Raw genomic sequence first — 16,702 nt, forward strand, 5'->3', positions numbered from 1 at the left:
TTTTAATGGTATGTTGGTGTCAGTGTCAGTGGATCTGGTCAGTCTCAGGTGTGTTTTAATGGTATGTTGGTGTCAGTGTCAGTGGATCTGGTCAGTCTCAGGTGTGTTTAATGGTATGTTGGAGTCAGTGTCAGTGGATCTGGTCAGTTTCAGGTGTGTTTTAATGGTATGTTGGTGTCAGTGTCAGTGGATCTGGTCAGTCTCAGGTGTGTTTAAATGGTATGTTGGTGTCAGTGTCAGTGGATCTGGTCAGTCTCAGGTGTGTTTTAATGGTATGTTGGTGTCAGTGTCAGTGGATCTGGTCAGTTTCAGGTGTGTTTTAATGGTCTTGTGGGGCTCAGTGCTGTAGTGGAGTTCAGCTGCACTACCAGCTGTCCAAAAGGCTGATCCTTGGTGGTGGAGTGACTGTCGGTCTGATTCTGATGAGCCCAGAATTTAAGAATCCAAGAAACCAATGCAGCTTTTGATATAAATAGAGAAGAAACAGTTCTGTTGGCTCATTTATGTAAATTAATGATTTCAGGTTTGATATTTCAGACTAGACATCTAACATCTAAACTGCTCTGCCATATTTTGACTTCTTTACGGCACTGGTGGTCATGTATTTTCTTGTGATGCACTGTAGCCTGTTCCGATCCCTGCCTCCCGGCAACGGAGGAGACAGAAGAAGGCGTAGCCTTACTCCATCAGTTTACCTATCAGTTTACTTATTCACCACTACACCCCCGTCTCATCCTGTACTTAAACACCTGTCTGTTCCTACCTCCTGGCTCAGTATTGGTTTTCCTTTCGAGCTTCCTAGTTGCGCTACTCCTTCTTCTGCTTTGTGTCTTTCTTGGTTTTCGGATTACGCTTTTTCCCCCTTTGACAGCGGTTTTTCGGATCACGGCTTGGCTTCGGTACTCACTCTCTGTTTTGAATCTCTGGCTTCCCCTGGACTCCCGGATTGCTCTATTGTCTACGGTTTCGGATCACGGTTTGGCTTCGCTAACTTGTTCCCTGTTTGGATCTCTGGCTTCCCCTGGACTCTCGGCTCGTTTCTTCGACTACGGCTTTCTTCGGATCACGGCTAGGCTTTATCAGCTCCTCCAAGTGGGTTCATTCACTGGTTTCGGTTTCTCTTACCGAATCCCTAACATAGCCAGGAGCTGACTGCTAGACCCAGCTGTGCGTACGTGGAGCTGAACTCCATGAGAGTGTGTCATTCTCTGAGATCTGCTTTCATGTGGAGAAGCACAACCCTGGATGTGTCCAGAGCGTCTGTCAGTGCCCAGGTCAGACAGTCCTGCTCCAGCAGTGCCAGACTGTGACAGTCCTGGTCTTGTCCAGAGTGTGTGTCAGTGCCCAGGTCTGACTGTCCTGTTCCAGCAGTGTCAGGCTGTGACAGTCCTGGTCTTGTCCAGACTGTCTGTCAGTGCCCAGGTCAGACAGTCCTGCTCCAGCAGTGCCAGGCTGTGACAGTCCTGGTCTTGTCCAGAGTGTGTGTCAGTGCCCAGGTCAGACAGTCCTGTTTCAGCAGTGCCAGGCAATGGGGAATCTTTTCTTTGCGTATATGACATGCCATTCTGCTTCTGTGAATTTGGTGATATCGATCCGTTTTTTTTCTTCTGTATTTATTAAGTCTACATCCCTGGCTACACTGGGAATCATGAATTGTAAGAAGCAGTTTGAAAATGGATGGATGGATTCGTGATCAGTTTCTATTTTTACTTATTGTACAGTTGAATGTGTTCCACAGGTGGCATCTTCAGCACTGTGGTTATTGCTATGAACATGTGGAACAGCTGGAATTATGGTGATAGTTTGATTTGTAGTATTACACAAACTGATTAATTTAGTGTCTCTGATTTTCATATCTTGTATTTGCCCCAGCGTACAGGTAATGATGCACTGAACACCTTATTTAGAGGCACATGTTAGGGCACAGAGGTGGAGATTGATGATTTAGAGTCTTTGATCTTAACAGAGTTTAACATTCATCTACAATTATTAGATGTACATGTATCTACATTATTTCTGGAGGAAAACAATCAATTTTACATTCAGTAAAAACATTCAGCCCTAAAATATGTTTTGGTTTAACTATCTGACGTTGACCTTTCAGATTTTCTTCTGACTCTCCTCTCTTTCATTTCATTTTTATTTATTTCCTATTATCTACTTTTTTTATCTATATCTATCCTATTATCTATATTCTTATTGAAAGCACTCTGCATTATTGTACAATTGATTGTAATAGTGTATGTATTTCTAAAATGTAATTTTCTACGCCAAATTGTAGGTGTAAATCTGTTTATGAATGGAACAATAAGAAGTCAAGATTTAAATTGAGAGTCTATGATATTAATTTTTTCACATGAAGTTGGTTTATTTTCATAGGGTAGTAAGTTTCATTCTCACAGGCACCAGGTTCAGTGACAGTGAGCAATGAGCTGCACTGTGAGAGATTACCTGCTCAGACTGACAGCCTGTAGTTCTCTATTGCAGGTTTTGTGAGGCTGGTGAACGGACACAGTCTCTGCTCTGGGAGAGTTGAGGTGAATCTCAAGAACACCTGGACCTCAGTGTGCGACTCTGACTTTGACTGGCAGGATGCAGAGGTTGTCTGTCGGGAGCTGGACTGTGGGGCTCCTTCAGTGATACACAGATGGGCTCATTACGGACAGGGCCAGGGTGCAGTCAGGTCAAAGCAGTTCCAGTGTAGAGGACAAGAGTCCAAACTACTGCACTGCCCCACTGCAGCCAGGCCAGAGCACAGCTGCTCCCAGAGTAGAGCTGTAAGTCTGACTTGTACAGGTAAGATTGTCACAACGTTTTCACTCATGGAAACAATCGTTATAGAGTCATAAATTATACATATTTTGATTGGGTGATCTCTGATGTAGACTGAGTGATCTCCAGGGGAGAGTGGGTGATCTCCTGAGGAGTGTCGAGTGGGGCAGCACGCAATCGGCATGTTCTAGGCAGGGTCCCAAGCACACACCCCACACACCAGACTTAATTTAAAACATGATTTATTAGCTGGAACTTACAGTATATGACCTGGACCGGGCACACTAGACATAGCTGCCTGGGCTGTTTTGTGAAACGTATATCTACAGCCTGTCCAATTGCCAAAACTATCCTTCAGCCTAAAGGCTGGGAAAACTTATCAGCCTATGCTGTGTCAAAGCCTGTTTTAATATCAGAAACCTATCCTTCAGCTCTCAGACTGTGTGGGGAAAAAAGTACAGTTAGCAGGTAGTAGGTAGATTTTTCAATTGTAACAAAGCTGCTCACTGATGAAGCTAGGAAAAGTAAGGTAAACAGCCAGTGTGATGGCAAGGACTGTTACAGAAATATCAACGCTATTCTTCAGGCCTAAGACTGGAATTGTAGAGATGAAAAATGTAAGTGAAAACTTTCATCTTGGGGATGATTTATTAATACTTTATTTCAATATGTGCCAGGCTGAGGCAATTATCGGGGAATTTTTCTGTCTTCTCCAAATCTTTCCTGGTTTCATGTGGCCTAGAGCAGGGTGCTAATTGTCTCCTATGAGCTGCACATCGTTATCTTACGTATGGGGAAAACTTGGAAAAATGAGTCCCCAGGGAAAGTAGCACCCTTTGAGGAAACAATCACTTATGGCATCACAATATCTGTTCTTATTATATGCCTGCTATTGGTTTCTCACTCACTATGTGCTGAATCTTATAGTTTTTTTCACTGTATTGGTACTTTAATTTGTTGTATTTCTTGTAGCCTGCTGTGGTGTCATGCTGGTGAAGTTCTCTCCTATCTGCAGGATACACAGGGTTCAGGCTGGCGAACGGCTCTGACTCCTGCTCTGGCCGAGTGGAGTTACAGTGGCTCTTCAAGGACTGGGGGACAGTGTGTGACCTGTACTGGGACCTGAGAGATGCCAGTGTTCTCTGTCAGCAGCTGGACTGTGGGGAGGCTGTAGCAGCACCAGGACAGGCCTGGTTTGGACAGGGCAGTGGACCAGTAAGGGCTGATGTGTTTGAGTGCCGGGGCAATGAGAGCCGTCTCTCACACTGCGCTGTCTCTACATGGGGGAGAGCAGGGTGCTCTCATGGACAGGACGCAGGAGTCATCTGCTCTGGTGAGAATTATGTTTAAAAATCATGTGCTTACACACAGCAGCACACTGTCTTCATGATTTACTGAATACCTGCTCTGTTACACGCTGCCAGTAAAAATATATTCCTTAAAGCATGTGAGCATATTTGAATCATATCATATATAACTCAAATATTAACTAAAGGGGTAATCATTTTCATTGTCATTTTTTTTCAGATGATTAGGTACAACAATTCACTGTGGACATAAATCTGTTTTACATTTATATTGAGATCACTGTCCTAAAAATGAAAGAAAGTATTGGATCTCAGTATCCCGTAATTAACACCTGAACTGTTTAATTAGTTTAATTAATGGAGCCCTATTTAACAGGAGGCTGAAAAAAAAGTGAGTCTCAGAAAGTCAATAATTACAGATGTTATGTACAGTTGAGCCCCACACACAGCTGACCCTGCACTGGTGAAACATCACTCCTGTGGACAGAAATGAGCTCCTTTCTTCTGTTTTACAGACTCAAATATGACCAGAGATTCACCTGGAGCAGGTAAAGAGAGATTGAAGACTGTCTTAATCACATCAGTGCTGTTTTAATTCTAGTTTCATTTCTGGTGCTAAACTGCACCTCTCACACATGGTTCACAGTCTGTTTTCTCTCTCTCTGTTTGTTTCACAGGTTTCCCTTCTTCAGCTGTTCCCTTTTCCAAAACACCAGGTATGAATTAGCCCCTGTTCTGTATCTCCAGGGCTCTCAGTGTGTGTTGATGTCTCTGTTGCTCAGTGGAATCCCAGATCAGTCAGTGAGGCAACAGCTGTGTGTGTGCAGTTTTTTCTGTGTGTCACAAACACACTCGGGTCTTTGGGATCTACAGCAAACGCATCTATCTGAATACTGCAATTTGTCACCGGTGGAGCTATTGTCTCTGTGCCCAGCAGTGGGTCAGAAAAGTAACTTATCTGGTATACTGCTTATGAACAATCTGTTACAATAAGTATATATTAAATTAATCAAAAGTCAAGAAACATTGTACTTGAACTGTATCTGCTGTGCCTAGTGGGCCGAGATAATCTTCAACTTGTAACAGCAGGTCATGGTGATCTCTTAGTACTGCACTGACCTCTGGACCCCTAACCTCTAATTCTCTGCTCCTAGATCAGCTGTCCCTCAGGCTGGTTGGTGCAGGAGGTGACTGTGCTGGGAGGCTGGAGGTATATCACAATGGTTCCTGGGGGACAGTCTGCGATGACTCCTGGGACCTGGCAGACTCTCAGGTGGTATGCAGACAGCTCCAGTGTGGGATGGCCCTCAGTGCCCCAGTGCCGGCCTCCTTCAGCCAGGGAACTGGACCCATCTGGCTGGACGAGGTGGGCTGTCTGGGGAACGAGTCGTCTCTGTGGGAGTGTCCCTCAGCAGGGTGGGGACGGCATGACTGTGGACACAAGGAGGATGTGAGAATCCTGTGTTCAGGTGGGGGAGATAATTAAAATTACAATGATTCAGATTCTTTAATCCCACATTGTGGATATGGCTTGCATCTAGAGTGCCTAAATATGTTTGACTTGTGAGAATGTGAGAATCTTGTGTTCAGTAAGTTAACTAAATAAAATAATCCACATACTGGAATTCCACATTGTGGATATGGTTTGCATCTGGAGTGCTTAAATGCATCTTGTTGAGGAAAAGACTGAGCTGGATGCAGAATTAATTTTAAAATAAATATTTATATTTATGATACAGTTGTGAATGCACATATTCACATCCCAGCAAAAATAAATAAAGAGAGAAAGAAACTCAGGAGAAATTCCCCTCCACTAGTGAATGGGGATATATTCATCTCAGTCCTCCAGTAAAATCTAGGGTCCAAACTTTAAACTTCTCACATCAATAAGACCTGTTGTCTGTTTGGGTGTATTTGTCTTGGCCATTATCTTTCATGATTTTCTGCCTCAAATGTTTCATTTTGATTTGTTCCAAGAATGGCTTCTGGTCGGATCCTGATGAACCACTTGGTGTTAAATGTTACCCCTGATTCTCGTTTTCTCCACTCACAGCGCTGCACTGCTCACCTTGAGCCACGCATTCTACTTTCATGCCTCAGTCTCTTAGTTGTGCTGCTGCTGAATAGCCAAGCTGATCAGAATTACATTTTGGGTCAGAACCTGATCATGTAATGGGATTTTAAAGCTCTGTGTGATGCACTGTCCAGGTTCTGAATGAACAGAACCACACACTCCTGTCACCTTCATGTCAGCTGTGTTATTATACAGCTGTCCTTGTTTCATTACGTGAATCAGTTATAACTGGATTAGTACAGGAAATGAGACTGGTTGCTGTTCACATTGTTTGCTGGTTGTTTTGTACCAGTTCAGATTGAAACGTTGGGCTGTCTTGTCAGGGTTTGTTTCCTTTGACTTTCCCTGCTGTCTTGACAGATCACACTCTCCTGAGAATGTCTGCAGGCTGTTCAGGACAGGCAGAGGTTTACTACAATGGCACCTGGGGCAGCATCTGTGCCAACAGCATGACAGACTCCACAGTTGCAGTGATCTGTAAACAGCTGGGCTGTGGAGACAAGGGCACCGTCAGAGAGACAAACTCCAGGCTGAGCCCTGATCCCAAATGGCTGGACTTTGTCTCCTGTCGCAAACACGACTCCACCCTGTGGCAGTGTCCCTCCTCCCCCTGGGGTCAGAATGACTGCACAGACCGAGAAGTGGCTAACATCACCTGCTCAGGTACAGAGGGAAGAGTAATGCTCTGTAAATTAGTGTTTTGCCATATTTAGAACAGACAAAAGCTTTAAACTGAATTCTTATTAATTTATCTCCAAACATGTATAAAATGAAATAATTATTATTAATCTTTGAAGGTCCTAGAAAAGAAGCTGACAGAAGCACTCCAGCCCCTCAGGAAGAGCAGCCACAGCAGCACTGCCCAGGTGAGTTCAGTGTGGAAAACAGACAGGGACACCGCAGCCCTGAGCTGAGGAACAGTAACCATACAGCTCTCTTCTAGAGCCACTCAATACCTCACTAACCTCTACTACAGTCACTGAGCTGAAGACACTCAGTTATCTCTCTGCTCTTGTCTACAGTCACAGATCTAATGACACTCGTTAACCTTTCTGTTGACTTTCAGTCCCACTGGCTCTGCGCCTGGTTGGAGGCACTAACTGCTCTGGCCGGGTGGAGCTGCGGTATGAGGGCTCCTGGGGGACAGTCTGTGACGACTCCTGGGACCTGCAGGATGCCCAGGTGGTCTGCAGACAGCTGGGCTGTGGGGACGCAGTGAGCGCAGCAATAGAGGCCTCATTCGGACCAGGAAATGGCGCCATCTGGCTGGACGAGGTGAACTGCACAGGCAGTGAACTTCACCTGTGGGACTGCTGTCACTCTGGACTAAATCAGAGTGACTGTCGACACAAGGAGGATGCAGGGGTTACCTGTACAGGTGAGGATAGTCGTAGAACTGTAGATAAACAAGGTAGCAGATCAATGGAGAAGTTAGACTGATGTCACCCATACTCTATCACTGCTTAATAACTAACTGAACCAACTAAGATCATCAGTCACAAGATTGGGATGTTTTGTAGCCCTGTGTATGTGAACAACACTAGGCTTTAATTCCGAACAAGACACCATTCATCCAGCAATCCTAGATTTGACCTCAAGGAACAAATGTAAAGATTTTCTTTTTATTAAGACCACTCTGGATTCAACTTGCTTTAAAACCAAAGACAAAATAATGACAGTTCTCCTATCTCTTTTACAGGTTTGTCAGAGACAACAGCCAGTCCAGCAACAGCTACAGGTGAACAGAAATCTTCCTTGTCATTGATAACTCCTGTCTTTCTGTCTCTTCAGATTCCCAGTGTTGTTGTAGTGTCTCCTCTCCTCTCTCAGAGTGAAGATCAGTGTTTTCAGATTTCCAGTGTAGATCTTGTGCTAGTGTCCTCTTTCCTCACTGATTTAGTGACAGTCCTGATGGGTTAGATTGGGAATCCTTAGCTATTCTTCATTGATCTTGGGTTCACCCTGAAGCCATGAGAGCCACATATCGGAACAGGAGGAGAACAGGACATGTGTCGAAGTGTATATGAGCCCAAGAGCACCTCTCCTGATCCCTGTTCATCCATTGTCTCCCCCTCTCTCAGGCAGAACCAGGACAACAACCCAGACACAGCCACTGGGAGGCCTGTCTGCCTCGCCCCTGGTCCTCCTGCTGCTGGGGGCTCTGCTCTTCGTGGTGCTGGCCCTGTTAGTGGGGCAGCTGATCCAGAACAGGAATCTGAGGAAAGGTAGGGAGGGAACTCTCCATCCACATAGTGACCTCTAGTGGTCAGTTCTGTCACTCACATGGAACTTATATTTACATAATTACCTTGAGGAAGAATTCAATTCAATTCAATTCAACTTTATTGTCATTAAACTTACACAGGTGCATAGTATAATGAAAAGTGTTTCTCATTAGTCACTCAGGTGCAGTATATAAATAGGACAGAAGATGAGACAATAGACAGTTACACAATAAGACAGTTACACAATAGCAATAATAGTAACATGTAATAACATAACATAAATAACATGTAATCAAGTAATCGAAAACTGTGCCAAATTCCGCAGAGAAAATTTAACAGGACAAAAACAGTGCAAGGTAATTCTTGGAACAGTGCAAAAAAATAGTGTGGTTAAAAGTAGTGTGGTTAATTAATATTGAATATTATTATGCCTGTTACAATTTTACTGGGCTATCGAGGGGACAGTACAATTTTGGCTTACATGTGTGTGTGGTGGTGTAGGAGTAGAGTGGTTGTGGGTACAGGAGGATGTTAGGAGAGATCATAATATGGTGGGAGGGAGAGGGGGCGTCACCAACTTGACAGCTCTGGGGAAGAAGCTATTTTGGAGTCTAGTTGTGTGCGACTGGAGTGACCGGAACCTTCTGCCAGATGGTAGGGGAACAAACAAGTTATGACTGGGGTGAGTGGGGTCAGACATAATTTTGGTGGCTTTTTTCAGACTCCTGGTGTTGTATATTTCCTGGATGGATGGTAAGGCACTGCCGATGATGTGTTGGGCAGTTTTGACCACCCGCTGTAGTGCCTTACGGTCGGATGCGGTGCAGTTGCCGTACCAGACTGTGATGCAGGTGGTCAGTATGCTCTCCACCATACATCTGTAGAAGTTGGTGAGGATCAGTGGGTGTAGGTGTATTTTCTTCAGCCTTCTCAGGAAGTACAGCCGCTGTTGTGCCTTCTTGATGAGACTGGAGGTGTTCAGTGTCCATGTAAGGTCCTTAGAGATGTGAACGCCTAGGAATTTGAAGTTATTCACCATCTCCACCGCAGACCCTTCTATGTAGATGGGGGAGTGAACTTTTCCTTGTCTTCTGAAGTCAACAATCAGCTCTTTGGTTTTGCTGATGTTGAGACATAGGTTGTTGGTTCGGCACCAGTCTGCAAGTTGTTTTATCTCCTCCCTGTAGGCAGTCTCATCATTGTCAGTGATCAGGCCCACGACTATGGTATCGTCGGCACACTTGATGATGGTGTTTGTGCTGAACTTAGCAGTACAGTCGTGGATGAACAGGGAGTAAAGCAGTGGGCTGAGCACACAGCCTTGAGGGGCACCGGCTGTGCCCTGGTAGAGACCTGGTAGAGGAAACCATTTAAAGTTAAAAAAAGATTATCAACAATTACAGATGGAGATATCAGGAAATTTGCAAATCAAGAAGCATAACATTTATGTGCTGTAATGTCCAAAGAAGGTTTAGTAGTCAATGTTTGATCTTGTACTCCTCTCCCTGCATGTTAACCCTGAGTGTCTGTTTTCTCACACAGCCCTATCTAAGGGAGCACTCGCCCCCTATCATGATGCCGTTTACGAGGAAATAGAGTACAAACTGGCCAGGGAGGGAACCTACAGCGCCCCCAGGAGAGGTGAGTGAAGAGAGTCTTCAGGAGTGATTAGTCTCCATCTTCTGAGGAAGATCTGAGGACTTAACACTTGTAGAAAATCTCACCATACTGGTTTTAAATCTGTAGAGTTTTCTTTCTCAACTGCTGTCAAAGTAAGTGAAGAAAAGCATCATAAACTCTGTGTTTCTGTTGACAACCTGGCTTCTCTCCCAGTAAGAGACAGTGCTGACTGACTGTAGGATTGTTTTTTCTCAACTGGTGTCAAAGTAACTGACACCACAGTTCACAGTTCCTGATCTGCCTTATACACACAAACTCTGAGATACTGTTCACACCCTGCCTTCTTCCACAGCCAGTGGAAGACAATGAGTCTGCTGTCTGACTGCAGGTAATATTGATCTGTCCTCCTGTTCACAGGGAGATTCCTCTCTGACGAGCTGCCCTCTGGATACGATGATGTGGAGGACAGTGAGGGAGACCCAGTACCAGGTGAGGGGAGATGGAGTCAAGGGGCTCAGTGTGGGAGTGAGGAGGTCTTCAGTCCAGTACTCACTCTCACCTCAAACCAGGCTGACGTTTAGAGAACTTATGTAGAAAATCCTGAATTATATAAATATAACCACACGTGTTTCTTCAGTGTTGCCTCACACTAGCCTTATCTCAGTGTAGTGGTTTGATGGGTTTACTGAGACAATTATTAATTGTAGCAGTAATCACGAGGTTGTTCGTTGGGGCTTTTAGAAAATCAATCGTCAGAACAACTAACAACGCACACACACGGGTTCAATACACGGGATACATTTCTTAATATAAACTGTGCACCAAACATATACTAGTCTGCCTGGATACGAACGGCAGACCTTACTGTGAGGGTTATCAATATACAAGGTATATAATCTCGAAGAGATGCAAACACAAAGAGATACACAACAGAGAATATATGTCAATATATATTGTTCGGTTACCAAATCGCTAATCAGTGTTATTACCCACTGTTACTCTAAACTCGGAAGTAAATACATTACTCATGAATTAAATTGATAACAACTTGTGTTGAGGTACAATTGAATTCTCGAGATGCAATGTAGAACATGGGGTTTACTTATCCACTGTGTATGGATTTGGAATTTCCCGGCACGAGCACCAAACCAGCTGACAGGCTCTGTTGCAGCCTCGGTTCCAGCGGTTGTCCAATGGGCTTTGTGTCGGCGTCCTCTGGCTACCGGCCAACCAGTCAAGGTGCAGCTCGGAGTAGGACGGGTGGAGGAATCTGACTGCGGTGCGCAGGGCAGTCGTTGCTCCGAGGGGATCTACCAGCAGTCCGGCTGGCTAGTAGAAAGTCTCTATGCACAGAGTGTGACTGCGAGTCCTCACAAGTCACTCTTTTGCCTGGGAAGAAGCTGGTTCGTTCCCGGTCCAGCGCTGCTTCTGAATAAGCTATTCAGGTTGTCGACGAGGGTCCAACTGTAGGCTGCCGTTGACCAAGCGCAGCATTCACGTTGGTAGAATTCTGAGTACGTACGGGATCCTTGGCCTCGCGCTTAGAACAAAGTCCAAGTCCTTTTGCAGACAACAGCAGTTGTCACGTGATTGTCTCTGAGGATGCGCGAAAATGGCCAAGGAGAGCTCCGATCTGAGCTTGCGCTCCCTTTTTGATCAAGACCCAGATGTGTGCTGATTGGTTGAGAGTTTGGCGGGCATTGGAGACCCACGTGGTTTTACCACGCCCTGCCAGTCCCTGATTGGTTGGTCAAGGTGAGATATAAGTCACTTACTCTTGACACTTAGGAATGCAGTCCAGATGTCCATTCGGCACTCCCTAGACTGATAGGCGCCAATGGTTGACCATTGATCATGATAGCCAGGCTTAGCTAATTGCATCCCCGTCTGGGAGCTTGTTTCTTATCAAAAGAAAACATCCTAAATCAGCCTGCATGAATTCTTTCTCTGTGGCTGCACCACAGAGATGGAGGGTGAGATGGAGCCTACTTTAGGAGCATACCAACGCTTAATTCTGTCTTATTAACAAGCATTGCCGCTACATCAGCAAATCATAGATGCCGAGCAAAACTAGACCTGGTCAATACTGGGGTGCTCTCATTGGTTTTGATAGAAAAGGAGACTGCGGAACAGCATGCTGTAAAAACGGCCTTTCAGATCAGATTAATCAGCGACCCTAGAGTTTTGGCTTAACTATACACCACAAAACATTTAAAATCACACTTTCCAATTACTTTGCAGCTCTATGGTCAAAGTAAGTCTGAGTCCTGAAGTGTAAATTCTCTGTCTCTCTGTGTGGTTCAGGAGACTCGATAACCTCTCTGAAAGAAGAGATCCCAGAGTACTATGATGATGCTGTAACTGTACCTCAGAGTCCAGATGCCTTGTCAGGTGGGTTATTTCAGTCCAATCACATGGGGAAACTCTGCACCAATACACACAACATAAACATACAGCACGCAATTACAAATTTGCTAACAAGGTGTTTTAGACACCTACATCCTAAACCTACATCCCAGAAAATCCTCAAACTGCTACCAAGTATTCAGCTTTTACAGAACACCTACATAAAAGAAAGAGATAAACCAAACCTTCTAAACCAAAGACATTACAACCTACAGTTAAATCTCTCTCTTTGTGAACCCAATTGCTACAAAATAAATGGGAACCTATCTCCCTGTTCTAAAGATGCTCCCACTAGCCAGGAGAGGCACTTTTTAACTAAGGGATTCTCTAAAAAAGAAATAAAAGTTTCTAAAAACAACAGAAAGGCAAGCTCTCTTTATGAGGTTCAAAGACTAAACTCCAGTCTGGACTCCCACAGAGTCTGAATCTCTCTACTCTTTCTTGGATCTCAGCCTCTGAATACGGAGTCTGTACTATTCTGTACCAGTTACATGAAGTCTCTGAGTCTGAGTCTCTCTCTGTGATCTCAGCCCTGCACACTCAATCTGGGTCACTGCTGACAGTGTCCGGCTCCTCTTCAGTATCTCATAGGGTTCACATCACCACCCTCTCTGTCCAAATACAGCCAAACTTTCTCTGCCCTGTTTTCCTTCAACATCTTATTTGAAAATCTAGGAATTGTTTTACATTTATTACAGTTGTGAATAGGACTGGAAATCAGGTTCCCCCTGATCTCCTGTACTTAGAGCCTGGAGTTTTAGATCCTGTGTGATGTTCAGTTAATCAGTGTGTTCTGATGAGCTCCAGCAGTCCTGTGCTCTAGATAACTCAGTGTGCTGATGTGTGACAGTGAAGCTGTGCTCTGTGTGCTTTAGGAAAGCTGATGTCCTCTGTGAAAGAAGAGGCCCCTGAGTACTATGATGATGCCATCACTGTGCCCCAGAATCCAGACACTGTGTCAGGTGAGTTATTATAAATAAGACTAAGGAGTAATAATAATAATAATAATAATTGCTTACACTTATATAGCGCTTTTCTGGACACTCCACTCAAAGCGCTTTACAGGTAATGGGGACTCCCCTCCACCACCACCAGTGTGTAGCATCCACCTGGATGATGCGACGGCAGCCATAGTGCGCCAGAACGCTCACCACACATCAGCTATCAGTGGGGAGGAGAGCAGAGTGATGTAGCCAATTCATAGAGGGGGATTATTAGGAGGCCATGATTGGTAAGGGCCAATTGGAAATTTGGCCAGGACACCGGGGTTACACCCCTACTCTTTTCGAGAAGCACCCTGGGATTTTTAATGACCACAGAGAGTCAGGACCTCGGTTTTACGTCTCATCCGAAGGACGGCGCCTGTATAGTGTCCCCATCACTATACTGGGGCATTAGGACCCACACAGACCGCAGGGTGAGCGCCCCCTGCTGGCCCCACTAACACCTCTTCCAGCAGCAACCTTAGTTTTTCCCAGGAGGTCTCCCATCCAGGTACTGACCAGGCTCACACCTGCTTAGCTTCAGTGGGTTGCCAGTTGTGAGTTGCAGGGTGATATGGCTGGTACAGAGTACCCCCTGTACCAGCCCACAGTAGCCTTTGTCATTAGAAATTAGTCTCAACCTAATTTCATATCTTCAAATAAACACTACCTAGAAGAGAAGAGGTCTCTGACAGGCCAGTCTGTGTCAGAATGACAGAGCCATTACTGACCTGCTCTTCTGTTCACAGGGAGACTCCTCTCTGATGAGACACCCTCTGGGTACAGTGATGTGTTCAGCAGTGAGGAAGACCCCACTTCAGGTAAAAGTACAGCCAGGGGGCTCAGTGTGGGTTAGGTATTTCAGGGATGGGAAAGATAATCCATCTCTGTTGCACTGTCATCCAAGACAGGGGGGAATCAGGCATTTTGCAGTAGCGGTAGCTTCACTCTATCATGTCCTACAAGGATCAATAACAGCCAATAAAGACTGAGTGACCTGAATTGTACAAAGTTAGATCACAAAGATCACAGTGTCACTGAAACCCACCTACTGACACACCTAGCCAATCAGATTTAAATTAATTTAAATTGATCAGCAGCTTTAGATTCCCCAAGACCAGGAATTCTGTTCTCTGACTGCAGAGAGAATTACTAGGCTCAGAAATAGGCACAGTCTTCCTCACTGTGGTTTTAGAGCATTGATACTTCATAAGTATAAGTTAATTCTACACTGAATCATCAATTCTTCCAAAAAGATACAATTTAATTAAAAAAACCTATTAAACGCTTTTGAGTACAATATTGTAACATCTATTCTGTATACTATAACTGTTAGCCCACTAATAGCCATTGATATCAAAGCAGAGTACTTCTCAGATACAGTATGTTTATTATGCTTATTGTTTGTTATGCAAATTATGATTATATCAATAAATTGTATATTGTCTGGTTAGAATACATGTGTGAGACTATAGATTATTATGTTTGATTAGTTCCTAAAAGTCTACAAGTACTCTCAAAATATACTGCTATAATTTCTTATTGTTACAGAAAATTAAAATCCCCATTCACTACACTATTGTGACTATGTAAGTGTTTTAAAAAATCTAGGTACACCTGGGTGATGTCATCAATTCCAATTCCAATTACAGTACATGGCTAGGGGCTGCAAAGCAAGGAGATGTTTGCTGAGATGCTGAGGTGTGAGATTCAGAGATCAAAGCAACCATAAAGTTCTGGGTAAATGATTGTCAATCAACTGTCCAGGAATGATAGAAGGCAAGAGCTACTTCTTGCTTCTACTACTTGTCCAGATCAACTGGAAAGACCAGACTGGAGTTTAGTCTTTGAACCTCATAAAGAGAGCTTGCCTTTCTGTTGTTTTTAGAAACTTTTATTTCTTTTTTAGAGAATCCCTTAGTTAAAAAGTGCCTATCCTGGCTAGTGGGAGCATCTTTAGAACAGGGAGATAGGTTCCCATTCATTTTGTAGCAATTGGGTTCACAAAGAAAGAGATTTAACTGTAGGTTGTAATGTCTTTGGTTTAGAAGGTTTGGTTTATCTCTTTCTTTTATGTAGGTGTTCTGTAAAAGCTGAATACTTAGTAGCAGTTTGAGGATTTTCTGGGTGTTTAGGATGTAGGTGTCTAAAACACCTTGTTAGCAAATTTGTAATTGCGTGTTGTATGTTTATGTTGTGTGTAGTGTTGTTAACAAATATTTAACTAATTGTCTCAACTATTACTTTTTTTCAATAAAGCTGTTCCAAAGAACAAATCTCTTATGTGCCTTTAACTATACCAAATGCTTGGGTATATTCTTGGCAAAATCTTTAAAAGTTGGGGGTTATGATTAATTTATTTTTTAATTTATCTACTCAGTCATTTTTGATATTCACAATTTTCATAATCCTAATAAGTAACAATATTATTTCAATAACTGGCTCATTTGACAAATCATGAGTCTGTCTCTCTGTCAGGTGTCCTCCAGCCTGGCCCTGGAGTGGACAGGGTCCTGCCCACACTGCCCTCTGAAGAAGGAGCCCCTGCCCCTGACAGGACTGACTACGATGATGTTGGGGATGACTCTCAGGGAGAGGATGGGCGCTGTGAGACTGACAGAGCTGTCTGGGAGAACCTCCTCCAGCAGGTCTAGACACAGAAGAGCTTCACCAACAGAGTCACACAGTCTTACAACAGTTCTGAGAACTGAGACTGTCTGTGACCTGAGTCCACTTCACTCCACTGCTTCCACACTGACACTGTCTGTCACCTGAGAGCTCTGACCAGTGAGTCACTGTCCTCATTGACTTTGTCTACAGGACCTGCAGTTTGTGTTTTAAAACAGGGAGACCTTAAAGTTCCCTATTCCATTCAGTCTTTTTTCTTGTACAATATGATATGTTTCTGAAATAAAACTATTAATTGATATAGAATTCTGAATGTAACATTTCTGATGTATATACATTTTCTTAACGTTTCCTTTTTAAAAATAAACCTTTTAAAACCATTTTGTCATTCATTTGTAATTTCTTAATTTTGTACAATTAAAGACTTTTAATTAAATAAATAAGGAACCTTTGGCCATTCACAATGATAAAATCAACCCCAGAAGGAGAGAATGTCTAAATGTTTGTGATCAATTCATAAGTATGATTTAATCCACACAAGGAACAAAAGGCACTGTCGACAGAGCCAGATACAACACAACCAAAGAGACAACCTGGCTGTTATTTACATTCCCTTCAAATCAAAAGGTTAAGATAGATAGATACTTTATTGATCCCATGAGAAGAAATTGCATCTATCTATCTAAG

The 16,702-nt window shown here is 43.8% G+C and overlaps 2 protein-coding genes across 1 annotated transcript in view; both read left to right on the forward strand.

Moving 5' to 3' along the window:
* LOC138242764 (zinc finger protein 271-like) overlaps positions 1-16,702 on the forward strand; it is a 1,399,044-nt gene that overhangs the window by 967,016 nt on the left and 415,326 nt on the right.
* The window catches only part of LOC138243332 (antigen WC1.1-like), a 157,905-nt gene that overhangs the window by 6,360 nt on the left and 134,843 nt on the right, over positions 1-16,702 (forward strand). The window contains exons 2-12 of the mRNA XM_069198895.1: positions 3,788-3,931; positions 4,757-4,795; positions 5,234-5,548; positions 6,514-6,816; positions 7,220-7,531; positions 8,235-8,378; positions 9,921-10,019; positions 10,416-10,487; positions 12,303-12,389; positions 13,280-13,366; positions 15,866-16,035. Coding sequence (XP_069054996.1) covers positions 3,788-3,931; positions 4,757-4,795; positions 5,234-5,548; positions 6,514-6,816; positions 7,220-7,531; positions 8,235-8,378; positions 9,921-10,019; positions 10,416-10,487; positions 12,303-12,389; positions 13,280-13,366; positions 15,866-16,035 — 1,772 coding nt within the window. The remainder of the gene's footprint in view (positions 1-3,787; positions 3,932-4,756; positions 4,796-5,233; positions 5,549-6,513; positions 6,817-7,219; positions 7,532-8,234; positions 8,379-9,920; positions 10,020-10,415; positions 10,488-12,302; positions 12,390-13,279; positions 13,367-15,865; positions 16,036-16,702) is intronic.

Source organism: Lepisosteus oculatus, chromosome 14, assembly GCF_040954835.1.
Source record: "Lepisosteus oculatus isolate fLepOcu1 chromosome 14, fLepOcu1.hap2, whole genome shotgun sequence".
In the NCBI taxonomy this organism is placed as follows: domain Eukaryota; kingdom Metazoa; phylum Chordata; class Actinopteri; order Semionotiformes; family Lepisosteidae; genus Lepisosteus; species Lepisosteus oculatus.